Source organism: Nannobrachium achirus (assembly GCF_963921795.1).
Source record: "Nannobrachium achirus genome assembly, chromosome: 11".
Classification (NCBI taxonomy): Eukaryota; Metazoa; Chordata; class Actinopteri; order Myctophiformes; family Myctophidae; genus Nannobrachium; species Nannobrachium achirus.
Window position 1 is genome coordinate 57003967 of NC_137820.1, and position 21144 is coordinate 57025110.

The 21144-nt window shown below is 41.6% G+C and overlaps 1 protein-coding gene across 1 annotated transcript in view; it reads left to right on the forward strand.

Annotated features, from left to right (window-relative positions):
• Positions 1–17235, forward strand: part of pparab (peroxisome proliferator-activated receptor alpha b) — a 98143-nt gene extending 80908 nt beyond the window's left edge. The window contains exons 6-8 of the mRNA XM_080736420.1: positions 4612–4821; positions 7055–7298; positions 9763–17235. Coding sequence (XP_080592546.1) covers positions 4612–4821; positions 7055–7298; positions 9763–10007 — 699 coding nt within the window. The 3' untranslated portion in view covers positions 10008–17235. The remainder of the gene's footprint in view (positions 1–4611; positions 4822–7054; positions 7299–9762) is intronic.
• The last annotated feature ends 3909 nt before the right edge of the window (positions 17236–21144 follow it).

Sequence of the window (21144 nt, forward strand, 5' to 3'; positions counted from 1 at the left end):
CAAGCAATACAGCCTCACTCAGCTTGTCACAGTACCCACCAGGGTGACAGAGCACTCTCAAACCCTCATAGATCTCGTCGTAACCACTGACAAGTCCAAAGTCACCGCTAGCGGGGCTATTGTATGCGGTCTTAGTGATCATTATATGATCTACTCTACCCGAAAAATACACAAACCCAAAGCTAGTGGCCACAGAACTGTCGTTGCTAGAAGCCTGAAGAACTACTCCAGTGAGGCTTTTAATCTCAAACTAGCGGGTGTAGACTTTTCCCCAGAGCTGCAGTGTACAGATGTCGAGGAAGCATGGTGCGGTTTTAAAACCAAATTGACCGATGCTCTAGACGACGTGGCCCCCTTGAATACCACCAGGGTTAAAGCCCGCCAAGAGCCATGGTATAACTCAGATATTGCAGAATCAGCTAGACTCAGAGACAAAAAATACGATGAAAAACGAAAGTGCTGCAAAAAGCTCAAGAAAAAATTCAACCATGACCTCAAAAAACACATTGAGCATCTTACTGCTCAATGCAAGAGACTTAGAAACCAGACAACCGCCCTAGTTAGATCCGCCAAAAAAAACTACATCGACGACAAAATCGATGAATACAAAAACAACCCACGAGACCTATGGAAGTTGCTTAACAACCAATTAGGCTTAAAATCAAAAACCATATGCCACAACATAAACATCAAAACGGACGCCGCTCTCATTTCTGACAAAGGTGAAGTGGCTACCCATTTTAACAAAACCTTTACCACCACAGCCCGTTCACTGGTCAAAAGACTGGTCGCCCCATCTGGGCGGTATGGTGAAGAATTTGTTAATACATTCTACAAAAAACTGGGCGTCAGTAAAGACAGCTTTAAACTTTCCACAGTGACAACTGATGAAGTGTTTAAAAAATTGAGCGCCCTACCTCAACACAAGGCCACTGGCCTTGATAAAATCCCAGCTAGATTTCTCAGAGATTCAGCCGCCACCATTGCTCCAATCATTACCCACATAATTAACCTTTCCATCGAACAGGGTCATGTCCCCCAGGACTTCAAACTAGCAAAAGTAACCCCCCTGCATAAAAAAGGTAGCAAACTAGACCCTGGAAACTACCGCCCCGTTTCCATTCTTAGCTCCATATCCAAAGTCATGGAGAAAATAGTCTACGAACAGATTGCAAGATATCTCGATGAGAATAATCTGATTTACGAGTTCCAATCTGGATTCAGAAAATCCCATTCCACTGACACATGCCTTCTCTATTTGACTGACCAAATCAAACGCGAAGCGGATCAGGGCAAGTATAGTGGCATGGTCATGATGGACCTCCAGAAGGCATTTGACACCGTGGATCATGCTATTCTGATTGAGAAACTAAAAGCCATCGGTCTTGACAGCGCAGCAGTGAGCTGGATGCAATCTTACCTGGTGGGGAGGGAACAGGTGGTGGAGATTAACGGTACCCTGTCCCCCCCCCCTCCCAGTAAGCTGTGGAGTTCCCCAAGGTAGCATACTGGGACCTCTGTTGTTCCTAATATACGTGAACGACATGGCATCTGCTTGCGACTGCAACCTGTTCCTGTTCGCGGATGACTCGGCTCTCCTAGTCTCGGGCAAGGACCACTTGCAGGTTGAAAAGACACTTAACTCTGAACTGAGTAAGATCTGCACATGGCTTAACGACAACAAATTATCAATTCACCTGGGCAAAACCGAGTCCATCCTCTTTGGATCAAATCATAACCTCAAAAAGGTAGAGAACTTCACAATCAAAGTGGGTGACAAGGTCATAACACGAAAAAACGAAATCTCCTACTTAGGATGTATCCTTGAAGCTAATCTTTCCAGCGAAAAGATGACTTCAAAAGTAATACAAAAAATCAACCAACGAACTCGTTTCCTACAGAGGATCGCCCCAATGGTCAACTTCAACACACTGAAGACCATAGCTGGTGCAATAATCCAGCCCCTCTTTGACTATGGAGTCCACGTATGGTATCGTGACGCCCCACAAGCCCTAAAAACTAAACTCCAAACAGCCCAAAATAAACTAATTAGGGCCCTGCTTAACCTTCCCAATCAGACTCACCTCACCGCTACTCACCAGTTAAGAGTGGGGTGGCTCAGAGTAGATGACAGAGTACAGCAACTTGCAATGGGCCTGGTGTACAAGATACACTACACCACTATGATACCCAAGTACCTGTCAAAATACTTTAAAAACGTTAAGGATGTCCATAATTACAACACCAGAGGCAGTGCCACAGATCACGTTCAACCCAGAGTCAACTCAAAGAAAGGGTCGAACTCGTTCTTCTGCTACACCACAAAAATGTGGAATGCCTTACCGAAGGCCATAAAGGAGTGTGGATCACTAGCATCCTTTAAAATTGCCCTAAAAAACCACTTACAGGCAGCAGCCGTTCACAACTGGTAAAAACCTAGCCCAACCCTACCCTCCCTGCCCCTTCCTTGTATATACTGTACATACTGATTGTTTAGACTTACTGTTACCTGCCCCTTCCTTGTATATATTGTATATACTGTACTTACTGATTGTATAGACCTACTGTTTTCTTTTTTTCTTTACATATCTACTGCATAGTACTGTGTTCTATTTGTCTGTCATTCAATGTTATATGAGATACTTTAATGGTTTCCTGTTGAAATAAGCTTAGTCTTTTCATGGATCTCCTTTTAGTAGACCTTGTACCAGTGAACTGTACCGTCATGAATCTGTACATTTTCCTATGCAAACTTCTAATAAAGCCTTCAATCAATCAATCAATCACCTATTCAGAACGGGTACACATTATTGTGTATTATTATTTTATGCTTTAACTATTAAAAAATAGCAGATATACAAGCTCACAGCGCGGCACTGAGCTGCGAGCTTGTACATCTGCTATTTTTAAAAATTGTGAAAATTTGAATTTTGACCTGATTCTATAAGTGTATTTTGAATCCTAAGGTTTTTGGGAAAAACCTATGTTTCTATGTCAGCAATCTGGTCAGCCATCGTCACTTAACTGGAGCTCAGTTAGTCTGTTCTTGAGAGACTACTATGTCAGTGGTTCTCAAACTTTTTCATGTGAAGGACCCCCAAAATGATATGTATTTGGTCACAGACCTCCATCTCAAAATATTTAGTTCCAGGGACCACCCAGAAGCAAAATTTGAGTTACAAACGTTCGCTTTAAAAATACATATATTCAAAGATTTGCACACATTTTCACGACTTTTTCAAAAATAGCAGATCTACAAGCTTGCAGCGCGGCACTCGGTGCCGCGCTGTGAGCTTGTATATCTGCTATTTTTCACTGGTTAAAGCATTCAATAATTCTAGGCCTAAATGGGTTTTAACTATGATTTGGAACGTAGTTTCAAGTTGTTTTTTTTGGTCTTGTGTTGTTGGTAGGAATGTTTTGAAGCTGGCTGTCATCCTAGCAGAGCCCCCACTTAGCTCCTGAAGTGGAAAACGAGGTCTTTGTGTGCCCCATGAATCTCTCTTTGACAGTGTTGTGCTGTTACGGCTCATTCGCTAACCTATAAAATACCTTCAGAGTTGGCGTCCGTGTAGAATCTCAAGTGTTTTCATAACACAACATATTTTCTGTGCACCCATGTATACGCAGTACAGATACAGATACTTAATACTTTCCGTGTTAAGAATTACATTTTCTAATGTGTTTAGGTTTAGGTGTGTTTTCTTTTTCATGAATTGAAACGCAAACAAGCCATTGCGCTTTCTTGTGGTCTAAATCCTTTTAATAGACCTTGCATCTGAACTGTACTGTCCCGTACTATTCCTATGCAAACTTCTATTAAAGTATTCAATCAATCAATCAATCAATCAGATTGATAGTTAGGAACCAAACAGTGAAATAAACACTGAGGATTGTTACTGTGTAGATCTGGGGTCCCAGAGATACAAGTGGTGTCAGACGGGGGTCCGCGTGGCCTAATGCATGTCACACTGGTGGTCCTTGAAATGACAAAGCTTTGAGAATGTCTGTCTTATTTAGACCTGGAACGTGTCTGTGTCGCGTTAGATTTTAACCACTTTAAGCAGTATTTTATGCTTTGACTATTGAAAAATAGCAGATATACAAGCTCACAGTGCGGCACCGGGTGCCGCACTGCGAGCTTGTAGATCTGAAATTTTTAAAAATCTTGAATATATATATATATATATATTTTTTTTTTTAAAGTGAACATTTGTTGCTCAAATCTTTCTTTCTCAGTGTCCCTGGAACAACATATTTTGAGATGGGGGTCCGCAGTCAAATACATATAATTCTAGGGGTCCTTGACATTAAAACGTTTGAGGATCACACCACTGATATAGAAACAAAAGTTTTTTCTTTTTTTTTTTTTTTTTTTAAAGAAAACCATTAGATTTTTTAAGACATTTATAGTATTGTTTCAAAAATATTCAAAGACTTCCACAAATGTTCACGATATTGCATTGTGAGCTTGTATATCTGCTATTTTGTAATAGTTAAGGCATAAAATAGTGTATAAATAATAAAGTAATAATGCGTAATAATGCATTCCAGGTCTTAATGGGTTCAAGCATCATTTCTTGACCCCCCAACCCTCTTCTTGTCCTCCAGCCTTTTGTCATCCATGACATGGAGACCCTCCAGCTGGCAGAGCAGACCCTGGTGGCCAAGATGGTGGGCAGCGCGGGGGTCCTGAAGGACCGCGAGGCCGAGGTGCGGATCTTCCACTGCTGCCAGTGCACCTCGGTGGAGACGGTCACAGAGCTCACCGAGTTCGCCAAGTCCGTCCCGGGCTTCTCCGGCCTGGACCTCAACGACCAGGTAGGCCTGGGTAGAGATGGATAGGGGTTGTTGGGCGATATATACCGTAAATCACCAATTAATCGCCCGGTGGCAAACTGCCGCCGGGTTCCATATATCCGCCGGGGGTCTGACCCCATTTTGCGCAATAAACGCCTGTTTCAAATAAGCGCAAGGTTTGTATAAGCGCCTGGGCCGTTATTTGCAATTAATATTATCCCTATTAGGTTTTATGTAAGAGCCCGGGCTATTATTTGTTTGGTTGTTTGGTATTATTTGCTATTTATTTAACTTAACTGGTCATTTATGTTGCATGGCAGTGGTGCGCTGAAAACAGCAAATCTACAAGCTCACAGCAGTGCTGTGACAGCACGTCGCAACGCACCGCACTCGCTGTGCGTTGCTACGGGTCATATGTTGCATCATGACGGTAGTGCGCTTAAAACAGCAAATCTACAAGCTCACAGCCCTGTGGACAGACACTTCTAACTCCAAGCCAAATGTATGGTGCCCACTGCCCAGCCCAGTTCTGCGCTACCATGGCGCGCAGGACGCACTCGGGGGAACAGATTGCCAAAGGATACCAAAAAAAGAGAGAGGAAAAAAGGAGTCTGCTGCTCTCTGCGCACTGACCATCATTCATTACTGTCTAAAACGTTGCTACAATGCAAGGTTTGCGTGAGTAGGCCTACTTTAATGGCAAAACGTTGTGATGGAGAAAGACTGGCCAATAAAAACAATAAAGAATAACTCATTACTTACTGTTGATGCCTCTTTTTATCCAGTCCGCATTTTGAAGAAGTAATCCATTATTTTGAGGTTCAAGGGGAATGCAGAAGGCTTAATCATAATGCAATACCATAATATTTTAATGTCAGGATAGTGGAGCTGTTCAGTGTTCAGCCCAGCGAGTCCAGTCCAGCACCAGCTGCAGGACTTCTGCGCTAATTGGGTCGTTAACTCGTTGACTACAGACCTAGATGCGTCTATGCGGTAATTGATTATTTTGGAGAAAGATTCCCTTAGTATAAATAATAGTATATATGTTTTAAAAGGCTTTCATACACTCTAGATATTTTTTAAATGAGGTTTGGTCTAATAGATCGCAATGTGCTATTTTCTGGGTGTTCATAACAATTAAAATAATAATAATAATTATAATTATAACATTTATTATAACATTTTGATTATTATTACTATTATATAGTTTGAGAAAGAAAAATTTACCAAATAATGGCCCAGTACTGGCCAGTGCCAAAATAAATAAAAGCCTGTTACCAATAGCCGCCTGGTCCCTTTTAAGCGCCCGGGGTCCGACCCCATTTTGCGAAATAAACGCCCGGGCTACTAATTGGTGATTTACGGTATATACTATACTGTACGTCAAGAAAGTATTACTACCGGTGCACCTAACGATTTATCGTAAATCAATTAAAATAGATTCAAACTGGTGACCTATTTTTTGTATGTGTCGCGATGCAAACGGCAGATGGCGCAATCGAGACAAGACAAAAAAATAAAAATTTGTGTCATTTGTCTGGGGAAAAAAGTGTTTTTGAATTCGAAAATCGTGATTTGAATTGTACCGTGAGTTGAGTGAATCGTTTCATGCCTACCTACCGACCACCGTCAGCCCAAATACTCCAGACATTTGCCAATATATTATTCATCCAGCTTCCTACAGAATTGTAGTGGACTATAAGTACAATATTGGCCTCTGAGATGTAGTGGAGTAGAAGTAAAAGTATAGAAAATTGGAAATAGTCCAGTAAAGAAAAAAAAAAGTCAAAATTGTTCTTGAAAAAAGTAACAGAACTTGAGAAAATGTACTTGGTTACTTAAACCAGTGGTTGAAGGGATTCCAGGAGGTCCCCAGCTAAATCATGGAGATGTTGGTAACCAAATGGACACTTACGGCCCTTTAACTTTTGAGGGTGTAAATTGAAACGAAATGGACTCGTACGGGTCAATTTGGTTCCATTTTACGCTCTCATTATAAAATTATTAGAGAATGTGCGTTTTTTTTTTTTTTTTTTTTGTCAAAGTTTCTCTCTCCTGTGGTACCAACATCAATACAGCATGGAATTGTGGACAAAATCTTATCCAAAATATTCAAAGTCTTGGATCCGAGAGGCTAAATGTCATCAAATGGTGGTCCGTTGCTCGAATGCCGAATAAATAATAGCCTTGATATGAAAAGGGTTGATCTTCACCATTGACGCTAACCCATCCCTCCCTCTGTCGCCCCCACCAGGTGACCCTGCTGAAGTACGGCGTGTACGAGGCCCTGTTCGCCATGCTGGCGTCCTGCATGAACAAGGACGGCCTGCTGGTGGCGTACGGCTCGGGCTTCATCACCCGCGAGTTCCTCAAGAGCCTGCGGCGGCCCTTCAGCGACATGATGGAGCCCAAGTTCCAGTTCGCCATGAAGTTCAACTCCCTGGAGCTGGACGACAGCGACCTGGCGCTGTTTGTGGCCGCCATCATCTGCTGTGGAGGTCAGTGTTGATTTTGTCGACTAAAACTATGACGAAAAATGTTTGTCGACTGTGTTTCTTTCACTGACGAAAACTAAATAAAAACAAAATAAAAACTAAGCTGTGGTGACTAAAACTAAGACTAAATATATTGTCAATTTCGTCAACAAAATAAAAACTAGACTAAAACGTTAGAGAGGGACTAGTGGAGAAGAGAGTCATTTTATTTTTGGTTGCTCTCAGGTGTTGCGTGCTGAAAATAGCAGATCTATCTCACAACGCGTCGTGCTGCGACGCGTTGTGAGCTTGTAGATCTGCTATTTCAGCACACAACCAAGTGTAAAATCAGTCATTACGATGCCATCAAGGCCTGCCGAAATACATTTTAGTGTAAATCAACTGTAGATTTAGTCGCCTAAAATGTTATGATATTTAGTCGACTAAATTAGACTAAAACTAATACATATCAGGTGACTAAATTATGACCAAAACTAAATGACATTTTATTCAAAAGACTATGACTTAAACTAAATCACAATTTGCTGTCAAAATCAACACTGGTGGAGGTACAGGAGTAGTAATAATGATATAATAATGGAGGGTACATTAGTAAAAAGAACTTTGTTACAAGACAAGTCCTGCTTTCAAAATCTTTCTCAAAGGACCACTTAACCAACGTTCAACCTTATCATCTTCATATAATTGGCCCTCAGTAATTAAGTAATATCACACGAGAGTGTGTGCATTATCATAATTATCGGCATGCCAGCCTTGCATGGCTGAAGTGCCCATAACCAGGCATGACCCTCGAGTGTAATATTCTGATTATACAACAGTTGCCCTTAAAAAAAACACACACACGTGAACTTCATTTCATTGTGATTAAGATATTCGATTGAAATGTATAATTCTCGCCACTATGTCCCTGAACTTCACATGAAAACCGTTTGTGTAGCTGCTTACAAGGCTTCGCCTACGGAAACAATAAAAGCGAGCAGGTGGCTATTTTGCGACAGGGCACAGCTGATTTCTTTGATGAGACCTGTGTGGTAAAGCTCATTATTATCATATTCGCACGAGTAGAAAGCTATTTCAACCAATCAGATTGCTTCGTCGGAACTACCTGTTGTATAATGTGCATTATATGATATGATGACAACTCACACCGTGTCTCATTGGTGTGCAGTTCATGAAAAATTTGATAGGGGGAGTGCCACGCTGTGAGCAGATCTACAAGCTCAAAACACCTCACAAAGAGCTTTGGCGGGGAAAAAGAGCAGACTGAGTACAGCGAAAGGTCGAGTTGATTAAGTATTGACGATTCAATTGGTTAAATATCTGAAAACCCACATTAACATGAATCCAAAATACACTGACGATTGCGCTGTCAAACAATGAAACTATATGGAATCTATGGACAGGTTGTGGGGGTCCCTGCTTCATCTCACTCTCTCTCTCAACTAAGGGGTCCTTGGCCTGAAAACGTCGAAGACCCCTGGTTTATTTTATTGAACTTTCCTCTCATCAGTGTTTCATTGTGCTCTAATCTCTCTCTCTCTGCTCAGACCGTCCAGGGCTGGTCAACGTGTCCCACATCAGTGTTTCTCATAGTCTCTCTCTCCTCTCTCTCTCTCTCAGACCCTCCAGGGCTGGTCAACGTGTCCCACATCAGTGTTTCTCATAGTCTCTCTCTCTCTCTCTCTCTCTCTCTCTCTCAGACCCTCCAGGGCTGGTCAACGTGTCCCACATCAGTGTTTCTCATAGTCTCTCTCTCTCTCTCTCTCTCTCTCTCTCTCTCTCTCTCTCTCTCTCTCTCAGACCGTCCAGGGCTGGTCAACGTCTCCCACATCAGTGTTTCACATAGTCTCTCTCTCTCTCTCTCTCTCTCAGACCGTCCAGGGCTGGTCAACGTCTCCTACATCAGTGTTTCTCATAGTCTCTCTCTCTCTCTCTCTCAGACCGTCCAGGGCTGTTCAACGTCTCCCACATCAGTGTTTCTCATAGTCTCTCTCTCTCTCTCTCTCTCTCAGACCGTCCAGGGCTGGTCAACGTCTCCCACATCAGTGTTTCTCATAGTCTCTCTCTCTCTCTCTCTCTCTCAGACCGTCCAGGGCTGTTCAACGTCTCCCACATCAGTGTTTCTCATAGTCTCTCTCTCCTCTCTCTCTCTCTCAGACCGTCCAGGGCTGGTCAACGTGTCCCACATCAGTGTTTCTCATAGTCTCTCTCTCCTCTCTCTCTCTCTCAGACCGTCCAGGGCTGTTCAACGTCTCCCACATCAGTGTTTCTCATAGTCTCTCTCTCCTCTCTCTCTCTCTCAGACCGTCCAGGGCTGGTGAACGTGTCCCACATCAGTGTTTTTCATAGTCTCTCTCTCCTCTCTCTCTCTCTCTCTCTCTCTCTCTCTCTCTCAGACCGTCAAGGGCTGGTCAACGTGTCCCACATCAGTGTTTCTCATAGTCTCTCTCCCCTCTCTCTCCCCCAGACCGTCCAGGGCTGGTGAACGTGTCCCACATCGAGGTGATGCAGGAGAACATTGTGCAGGTGCTGCGGCTCCACCTGCTGGCCAACCACCCAGACGACGCCTTCCTCTTCCCGCGGCTGCTGCAGAAGCTGGCCGACCTGCGGCAGCTGGTCACGGAGCACGCCCAGCTGGTGCAGGAGATCAAGAAGACGGAGGACACCTCGCTGCACCCGCTGCTGCAGGAGATCTACAGAGACATGTACTGAAGAGGAGGAACATTCTCCTTTAGCACAGGAAAACTCACTATGGATTCTAATGGTCTAAAAGTACGTGTAGTAAGTCAGTGGTTTTCAAACTTTGAAATTTGAAGGTTTCCCCTTAACTTTGACAGTGTACAAACGGAACCAAATGGACCCGTGAACCAAATGGACCGTGACGGGTCTGTTTGTACACTGTCAAAGTTACAGACTTTATGGGGGTCACCTAGACAGTCCCTGAAATCCACTTTGAGAACCACTGTAGTAAGTTATGTCTCGCCACAAGTGACACGGTCGGTAGTTAACGTATTACGTGTCGTTGTGTGAAGGGCACAGATGATGGTTTCCACCTCACCCATCTGCTGCTTTTGCTGCTTTTTGAATTCGATCATTCAAAAGGCAGTAACGTTTTTTTTCGGACATAACGAGGTATCCACCCCGACAGAGACGATATTCAATCGATGTTAAATTCAGGGAACGACTACAACTCAAAAGTTTACTCTACAAGGATGCAACCTCGCAATTACATGTTTTTTTTTTATTGTATTTTGATATCAAAATTTAAATAAAACAACTCGCCGTTAAATGTTGCGTAGTAGTTATGAAATGAATAGCAAACGAGGATATTTCATGCTTTACATTTGTTTGAATACCCTCTCATAACGAATAACAAATGAAAAAGTTTTGTGTTTTACGTTGAATACGTATTTATATGTACCGTATGTAACCGGGAACAACGTTACTTATGGTGAGACATAGCATACTACATGTACCTTTGGACCGTTGATGTCCACGTGTGCTGAGGGAGACGGTGTTGACTGAGGAGGAGACGTTCCTCCAACTTGCCTCAAAACTAAAACAAAAACAACCTTTTCGGCAGGGAGTCGTCGGGGGACGGATGAAGAGTCCTCCGTATAAAGCTAGGGTTGAACCACTTCAGCGGAAAAGAGTTTTGCTTTGATTCGTGGTCAGAACGAACAAGAGCTCTTTAGAGGAGAGGAGGAGTGTTCTCTTGACACAACGAAGCCCGATTCGTGCTTTGGATGAGCGTCGCTTTTCGCACGCCGATGCTTGTTCTCCGTCGGGTATTTTCAGAACACGCAAACTACCTTCGAAACGAGGCCAAATGTCCACTCCATCGCATGGCCCTAAACACAGGACAAGTCATGTTTTATAAAGAGGTTGATGTACAGATGATCAAGACGAGCCTCTGGCCACACGCAAGTGGATCAAACAACTGAAAACGCTAATCAGAAAGCCTCCTTTGTCCGTCACCCACACGCTACATTGATTGCCCTTACCTTTATATATCCAATGCCCTAAAATGAGGAAGAAAAACAAAACAAGACTTAAAAACCAGAGTCGCCACTCACTCCAGCAAAGCAGTATGTTTGAAGCTATTACTTTTTTTTGTACGGAACTGGGTGAGGAGGAGAGCAAAGAGCCATAGTAATGATGATAATAATAATATGCACCTACCTACGTTTGCAGCTCAACGACGACACCCATCAATCACCCAAGTGACTTTTCAGTGCCGGCGACAGATTTCAGAAAGCAGCTGATGCTTGTTTCAGAGCAAGGCAGCTCATCCCGACTCCCGTCCCCCCCCCCTTCTTGGCTGTGTTCTCTCAATGATGCTGTCACCCATTCCCAGCTCATCTTTTGTCCCACATGAGTGGGGTGATGATGGTGAACTGTATTTCTGTTTTTTTTTTTATTATTATAATTTTTTTATTACTATATATTCACTAGTCCACCACCACCAACACCAGTTTTTTTTTCACTTCTTACACGTAGGTTTTCACCAGGCTTTTTGAAATTTAAACGAGTTGTGATATTTCTTTTTAGGTACATTGAAGCCGTAACCTACAGTATAGTATGTGTGGGTGTCGAAGTATTGTAATAACATTACATTACATGTCGTCTCATAATTTACAAAACCCAGCCAAACTTGAAACAGGGAGACCTAGCCATATAGGCTCTCGCACGTTATCTTCATTTATGAGTCAACTAAGTTCTAAGTTAATGTCAGCTAACTTTCTCTACTTCTAAGTAAGTAATAGCAATAGTATCCCGCACTCTCTAGAACAAACAAAGCTGCAAAAAAAAAAAAAAAAAGTTTTCTATATGAGATTTGATGTCATTCAAGACTGGGAACCTTCGTGGGCAGAGATTCACTGTGTAAACTGAATGCACAACAATGCAAAAAACACTGAAGCACAAGAAGAGTGCTTATGAGATGATATATGAGACTATATTTTATACTGGACATTCTCCGTAAAAAAAAAAAAGAAAATGCCTTTTTATTCAGAAAACGCATAACACGTCATGGCACAAAAAATGCATGTGCGGCATGCACTCCATCCTGTTGTTGTTGTGTGTTCTGGCATTCAAAGGGCTAAAAAGCATCAAACATAGAAACATTGCGTTACAATCTTAGTACAGACAGACAGACAGTGTGGCCCCTACTTCTCAGAGTGACATATCTACACGTTCTGTGTCTTTCTATCTTATCTACCTGTTTATATACCGTCAATGCAGTTAAACTCACACTGTCTGCCTGCCGCAGTGCCTTCCAAGGGCTAGCGTTGGTATCAATTTAACCACTTAAACCCTACAGAATAGTTGACCGGAGGAGTCCCTCAGGGGTCTGCACAAGGCCCCCTTCCGTTTGTTTTCGCTCTATAACACTAAGCTTCTTTGGCGAAGATTTTTGGCCCGAACAGGTCGTCTGTTTTTCGTCAAAAAATCCGCCCAGAGAATATGGACAGCAGGGTTTAAGAGTACATTAGTGTTCTGATGTTTCAGGGGTGTTCTCTGCACAAACCTTTTTAATATAGAAGATGGAAAACAAAAAAACAAAACAAAAATCGCTGTCACTGTTTTCAGACACTGTTTTCAGAACGGTTAAATTGATGTTGTTGGGGCTTGTTTTTCATCACCAGCCACCTTTCACTTGGAGAAGTTTTCCACGTGTGTCTTTAGGTTTCCCTTTAAAATGGCTTGTTGTAGGTGGAACAAAGGGGCGGAGCATGTCTTCTGACCCCAAACAGCACGTACTGTAGAGCTCGGTTCACAATAGAGAGCTGCGGGGATGGTGTCATGCATTATTGTCCAATCCACTGAACCCCGACATTTACCAGTTGAATCAGGAACTGTTCAAGCAGCGTACACGCCTGAGTTATACTTGTTTGAAAATAGCCGATCTACAAGCTCACAATGCGCCGTGGACGCGACACCTTCTGAACTTATAGATCGGTTGGTTGTCGCTGTGCAACGAAGCATGAATCAGGCTCAACGGGGACGGTCGGACATGTTCCATGTTCATGTTGAATTGCCGTCCTGGTGAGTGGAGGGGTCATGGGTTGGGCCAGAGCAGGGCCGTTGAGAAGTTAGAGAGTTACCACGCACTCTACTATACGATGGTTCTCAAACATTACAGGCCTGTAAGAGTCCATTGGAACCCCCTCAAGGAACCCAGAGGTTCCCTGCATGGGCCACACTTTGAAAACCACTACTCTACTGGTAACTGGTGCATTTATATAGCGCCTTTATCCAAGTCACTCTACACACACGTTCATACTGTACACTGATGGCGGAGGAAACCATGGTTTCCTTACCAACCTGCTCACCAGCAGCAATTAGGGGGTTCAGCATCTTGCTCAAGGGCTCTTTGATACCAACTCTGGGTGAGCCTGGGATCAAACTGGGAACCGAGCAGCCAGCCTACCTCCTGAGCCTCTGCTGTCCCTTGAACTGGACACTAATCTTCTGTTGTAAATTAAGAATAATATTATAATAAATATATTCATAATAATGTTCAAAATTCAGTAATTTATTGCGCCAAGTAACCATGTGAAAGTAACATGTGGAAACCAAATGGTTCCATACATTTATACTGTATACAGTAATCTGCAAACGTTGAATCCTCATAATTGCTGTTGATGACGCATAAACCAGTGTGAAGTGCATGCATGGTGGCCAGATCAAAGAGTGCGTGGTAACTCTCTTTCAGTGCATGGGGTCAGAGGTTAAAGTGCTTTATGTGAATAGTTTGGCCACTAGTGTTCCTGTGACCAGATTTAGACCGGGTACGCATTATTTTGTAGTATTATTTTATGCTTTTACTATTAAAAAATAGATCTACAAGCTCACCGTGCTGCACCCAGTTCCGCGCTGCGAGCTTGTAGATCTGATATTTTTGAAAATCCTGAACATTTGAATTTCGACACAAATTGCAAAAATGTTCACAATTTTTCAAAAATAGCAGATCTACAAGCTCGCCGCGCTGTGAGCTTGTAGATCTGCTATTTTTCAATAGTTAAAGCATTAAATAATTCTAGGCCTAAATGGATTAACTCGAGCTCTCCACTACCTGTGCAATGCAAAACACAATCCACTGAAGCCAACGCTAAAGTCAAGCCAGTGCGAAAACTATTAAAGCCTCCAATGTGAAAGGTCGAGTTATGAAGACAACTACAACTAACTAACTAACCAGTCAATTCAAATTGGTTAACCCCCCCCCCCCCCCCCTTGTATGACCAATCATCGGGTTGTACTGTTCACTATTTCTGATCATAAATGTACATAGAAAATTTAATTTGCATGTCTGATGATGTTGTAGCTACTGGGCTAACTAATATATTATATTGAATCTGAGGGAATGCTTTTTGCTTATCTTACCAAAATCTTCTAATTTCATGAATTAATGACTTTGGTGGAGTGTAATATAGGACCTAGCTTCTGTATACTGTATAAACAGATTGTACATAGCTGAACCGATCATATTGACTGCTCGCCCCTACTATGTTTAACCCTGGGCGTATACAAGGTACTAATGCTGATCAACATTTTGTATTATTTTGTTCGGTAAATAATGTCTCGAAAAGTTTGAAATTGTACAGTAAATATAGGTACAGTAATGTATGTTTTTTCTTTTTTTTTTTTTTTTGCTCAAGCGCGGCAAAATTGTGTTATAATTTCCTTGGATGATATTTTTATACTAAAGAAAAAAAGTATATTATTTAGTGCTAGATGTGATAATGGTTTGTTTCGAAATAACACGGTTGAAAGAGTGCAATGTAAATAGACTTGTGGGGTGAATATGGTAACTGGTGATCTGAATATATGAGTGTCCGCAGAACTAAAATCCTATCAGGGACATTCCTTTTGTTAATTCCCTACTCAAGAGAATGAGAGAGAGAGAGAGATGATCTTGTTGGCCGTGTGATGTATTAAATACAATGAGGTTCAATAGTACTTTATTCATCCTAGCATGCGTGGGCCGTCGTAGAGTAAGCTCTGTTCAACTGTAAAATGAATACATATGTTAAGCCAGGCTCGGCAGAAATGGCACACACACACAACTAAACTTGATTTACTTTTCAGTATTGTGACATCTGTTATAAAAGGACACTAAGACTAAAAATGCAATTTTTGTTGTTTTCCTATCCTATCCCTTGGTCACACTGCAGCAGTAGGCCAGTGGTTCTCAACCTTTTCAGGCCGTGACCCCTCCAAAATAACCATATATGAACTGGGTACCCTCCAAAATAACCATATATGAACTGGGTACCCTCCAAAATAACCATATATGAACTGGGGACCCTCCAAAATAACCATATTTGAACTGGGGACCCTCCAAAATAACCATATTTGAACTACCATATATGAACTGGGGACCCTCCAAAATAACCATATTTGAACTGGGGACCCCCCAAAATAACCATATTTGAACTGGGGACCCCCCAAACACACACACGCCTTGATAAGCACTTGGAATTGTATGAGTTGAGGCATTAAACTTTCGGGTCCACAGATAAATATTGTGAAAATATTTCACAATAATTGATCTACAAGCTCACATCATCTCGCAATGACGTGAGCTTACATGTAGATCTGCTGTTTTCAAAATGTTAGCCTCTTTCTTAAATGATCTGATGACCTCGCCAATGTCTGACCAGTTTTTCTATATAGTATACAGTAGTTTGTTTGCAGGAATGGCCTTTTCGTTCTTTTTGAGGTATTCAAAAAAGGTCTTAAACGTCATTAAATTGTCACTTCACTGTCATCTGGCCAGGTGACCCCCTCCCGGGGGTCCCGACCCACAGGTTGAGAACCACTGTATTAGAGCGCACATCACCCCCTCCCTCGTATATACGCTCTCAGGTTGCAGGTTTAAAACCAGGGTGTACTGACTGTACAGTTAAAACGTGCACAATTTCACCGCCATCACACACATGGCCCACACAGTTGCCTGTTCATGTTGTAACAAGCCAAGCTGGTTGCTTTTGTTGTTATCCGTTGTGAAGCTATCACTTCTGTGTTTTTTTTGTTCGTTTTTTTTATAAAGCTAGAGAAACCCGATGCACTCGTGACTTGTCGTAAAAGTCAGCAAATGACACGCTGATCTATCACGCAGAGGAGGATGCAGTAAACTTTTAAGATGCAGTATGTCGTTTTTATCCAACCCATCATCAGCAAAACCTTTGTTTTTTTTATTTTCTCGTCAGCTCATTTGACTCCTCAACTCGCTGCTATAAATCATTACAAAACCCACCAAACTCTTTATCAGCATGCCATGAGTAGATTTATTATACCGACCGTTTTGTGTGTTCACAGAATGTCAAACCTGTACAGATTTCATTTTCCAGCACAACTCCTTTTCTTTCATTCAACAAAATTCCTGGGATTTAGGGTTCCCAGGTGTACTTGGGGAATATCCGCAAAACAAACCGTGCCTTAGCGTGTGCCTGTGTCATAAAACATTTAGAAGTACAGAAAACTCTCTCTATCTCTCTCTCTCTCTCTCTCTCTCGCTCTCTCTCTCACACACACATACTACAGTAGTTGGTGTAATCAGCAGTCTGCTGCTACATGACAGGGCCATGCAGATGGGACGTGATGTCATGACACATTTAGGGACGTTTGCATTTTGTCCCAACAACCCAGACAGTTGCTTCTCAAACATTGTAATTTCAAAGAAACCCCCGTAACTCTGAGAGCATACAAATGCTTCCATCTGTGCACTCTCAACAGTTAAAGACCTGTAAGGGTCCCATCAAGGAACCCATGAGGGGTCCTTGGACCCCTCTTTGAGAACCACTGGTAGTTTTAATGCCTGTTGGGATGCATGCCAGAATCGCCAGATATGGTGGTCACATATAGCCTACATCAGTGTTTCTCAAAGTGGATTCCAGGGACTCTCTGGGTTCCTTTAGAGGGGGTCTAAATTGACCCATACAAGTCTTTTAACTCTGACAGTGTACAAATGGAACCAAATGAACCCTAGCGGGTTCATTTGGTTCCATTTGTACACTGTCAGAGTTACGGGGAACACCTTGACATTTGAAGGTTTGAGAACCACCTGGCCTACATGATGACACTGGCATGCATGTGAGTTATAGCCAGGCACTCTGAAATGCTCATGGAAAGCATTTACAACAAGCAAACTTATCGTCCGTACAGAACCGTTAATGGCGTAGAACAAAGCTTAAAAAAAAAGAACGACAGGACAACAAAAACAAAACAAAACAAAATGACTGAAACAAATGAGCCAAATCCCAGAGAAGTCAGAAGTCGGCTTACTTTTGGAATGTCTCGTCGTGTGTGTGTGTGCGCGTGTGTGTTTGTGTGTGTGTGTGCGTGCGTGCGTGTGTGCTGAACTGACAAGGGACTTTTGACACGTTATCAGGGAATCCTCTAGTCTTCCTTAGTTGAAACTAGCTCAGGACCTAGTGAGGTAGACAACTCTTTCTGTCTTGTTTAGTTTATTATTATAATTTTTTTTAACTTCTGTCAAATGAGTTTTTAGTATACTATAGACCATATTCACACGGTGGCCATCTTGCCATTAAGTCAATGAAATGCCACCCTCGATGCCACCCTATGTAGGTACAGTTTTCAATGCAAATTTCAAACATGGCCGCCAGGTGAATATGGTCAATTCTGCCTGGCAACAGTGGTTCTCTCAAACGTCACGTTCATGTCAAGATGTAAATGTAATTGTTCTCCGACCCTCGACTGAGAGGATATCGTGCTGGGTGGTGGGTGGAGAAAATAATTCAGAATCTAAAGATATATCCTCCCACCCAACTGTTTTTATAGCAGATCTGCAAGCTCTCAACAGCTTGTTGTGAGCTTGTAGAAATGCTATTTCCGTAAGGCTGAAATATAAAATAGCGTTAAAGCGATTGTGATGCCTATATTAAACACATTTTGCTGGGGACCCCCTGGAACCCCATCAAGGACCCCCGAGGGTTCACGTTTTCCCCACTTTGAGAACCACTGCACCACAGCATGCAGACACCAACCGCAATATTGATTTAATTACTTTGATTAAGATTTCTTTTTTTTTTTAAAGCGTATGACTTTTATTTTTCATTTATTTCTAAACTGACCATGAAGATAACCAGGGGCAGCAGTCATAGCAATTAGCAAATTTAGATTTTTGATTTTGTTTTTTGTTTTTTTGGATCATTTTCCTGAATTTCATGGGAGTTGATGCAGTGGTTTTATGTGTCTAGTGTCATGCAGAGAGACAGCCCAGGCTGTCTTTGGATGTGTTTTATTAATGTGTATCTGTGGCTTGGTATAAATACTGTAAATGTTTGACGAATGTATATGTAGTCATTTAAACAATGAAAGCAAGTTGACATCGAATGGATTTCAAAATAAAATGATTTTAAAGTAATGGGACGTGTGTGCTGCTTGAGTTAAGATTAACATATTACATTCACCCACTGCTTTACACCTGTAAATCCTGTGATATGACTTCAAATACATGCATATTGAAATTACGTTCTTGAAATTGGAATTTAAATTCCGTCTCTTGAAGGGTAACCTAGAACAGTTTACAGTTTAGGCATTTAGCAGACGCTTTTAATCCAAAGCGACTTACAATAAGCAGATAACATCACAATAATAAACAAGATAATATGTCAGTACATCATCAACAATATAACAAATGCAAATGTATATCTATCTAGAAAAAACACAATATAATCAAAGTTCTAAAAACCTAAAAAAAAACAAATGCTAACTAGCTTCATGTATGGTCATTGAAGGGTTTAGGTGGAGTCTGAAAAGGTGAGTCTTCAGTCCACGGCGAAAGCTAGCGAGTGAGTCCGTTGTTCTAAGTGCGACAGGGAGTTTATTCCACAACTTGGGGGCCAGGAGGGAACCTTGCATTACCTAAAGCAGGGCTGCTGAAAAGGTAGATCGTGATCTACCAGTAGATCACAAAGACTGTGCAGGTATAAAACAAGACATGCCTCCCAAAAATATGTAATTAAAATATAGAGAAAGATATTTATAAACAAAAATCTGAAAACCCTCAGGTAACAGAGCACGTGACATCATCATCATACCCGAAAGTTATGCGGGAACGCCTACTGAGTGGCAAAAAAATTACTTCCTGGCCTTGACAGCCCATACATCCAAACAGAAAAGTCCTATCTGATTGCATTAAACAACGTTAAGCTCGCTTTGCCACTCCATTTGCCATTCACTTTATGCATGTGCATACCTTTATTGTTTTGGGGGGAGGGTAGATCAGAGCTGGTCGTTTTAAAAGTAGCTCTCAATCAAAAACGTGTGGGCACCCCTGACCTAAAGCTTTACAGAACCTGTATCTGTGGCAGTTTACTATCCCTCATTATAACCCAAGATTTTGTGAACATCAAGGCGAGAATTAAAAAGACGTGTTACACAAATAAAATCCACGAAGAAAGTCTTAAACAGGCAATAGAAATGTCAATGTTTTGATTCCACCGACGTCCGACGCCATTTTGCGCGCGTAAACTTTATATTGAGGACTCATAAAACTTTTCTGGGACCCATTTGAATGACCACCTGTGGGTCCCGGGACCCATTACATTGAAAACCTAGTAACATCACTGCGTGTACAATGTTTTTAAGCTCCAAAAACATACTTTTTTTTTTAATAATACAACTTTTCGACCAGTAGGTCTTTGCCAGGTAAATATGTCAAAGAAACATATACTGTATGTCACAGTTTTTTTTGAGATTCAGTAAGATTGAGACCAGGAACGCTCGTTTTTGGGCACAAGGTGGAGCAAGTGGTGCCTCCTTCGGGAAACTAGGAATAATTTGACTGAGGTTAGGGTTAGGTTTAGGTTTAGGCATAGTTTTACTGAGGTTTGGGTCTAATCAGTATACATGTAAACCATAAATATATATATAAGAGACCTTCCATCAGAAGGGACTGCAACACTTCAAATGAACTGCGATGAACCACTGCTTAAGAATTGATGCAGTAAGCAGTGGTCCATCGCAGTTCATTTAAAGTGTTACACACACACACACACACACACGCACGCACGCACGCGCACACACACACACACACACACACACACACACACACACACACACACACACACACACACACACACACACACACACACAGACTATAGTATACCATATATACTGACTAATATGGTAGTGACTATGGTTAATTAATAATGATATGGTACTGACTATGATACTGATTGACCATGGTACAGACTATGGTATACTGACTATGGTTAATGAATAATGAGTCATTATTAATGACTATGGTACTGACTATATAGTTGGGGCATATCTTCAGAAATAGTGTCATATCTTGAAATCAATTATTCACCAATGTGTTTGTAAAGGTGTCTAGTAACACATCTCACAAAGACTGAAATTCAGTTTCCCTAGGAGAATCCTTGACAACTGCTGAAAGTTAGTGTTACTAGAGACCTTTACAAACACATTGGTGAATAAATGTTATGGTAAGGAATTTATTCCAGGACTTTTTAAGATATCACCCGACTAATAGGAATAATGACTATGGTACTGTACTGACTATGGTACTGACTATGTTAAGACATTTGTAATACCTGTAAAATGAAACATAAAATAATCTTAAAGGAGTAGTTGACCCTAAAATGAATGTCATGGAGATTTGAGTTCAGTATTTTGACGCATTCCTAAGACAAACATTTTATTATAGTAAATTTACCCCCATTGATTCTGAATTCAATGGGGGTACATTTATAATCAAATTATCTCCTATAAATGAATAAGACTGCAACAAAAGTATTAGTAATCAACATAAAGCTATTAAAAACATTGGCTAAAATTTAAAAATATTTCCTAT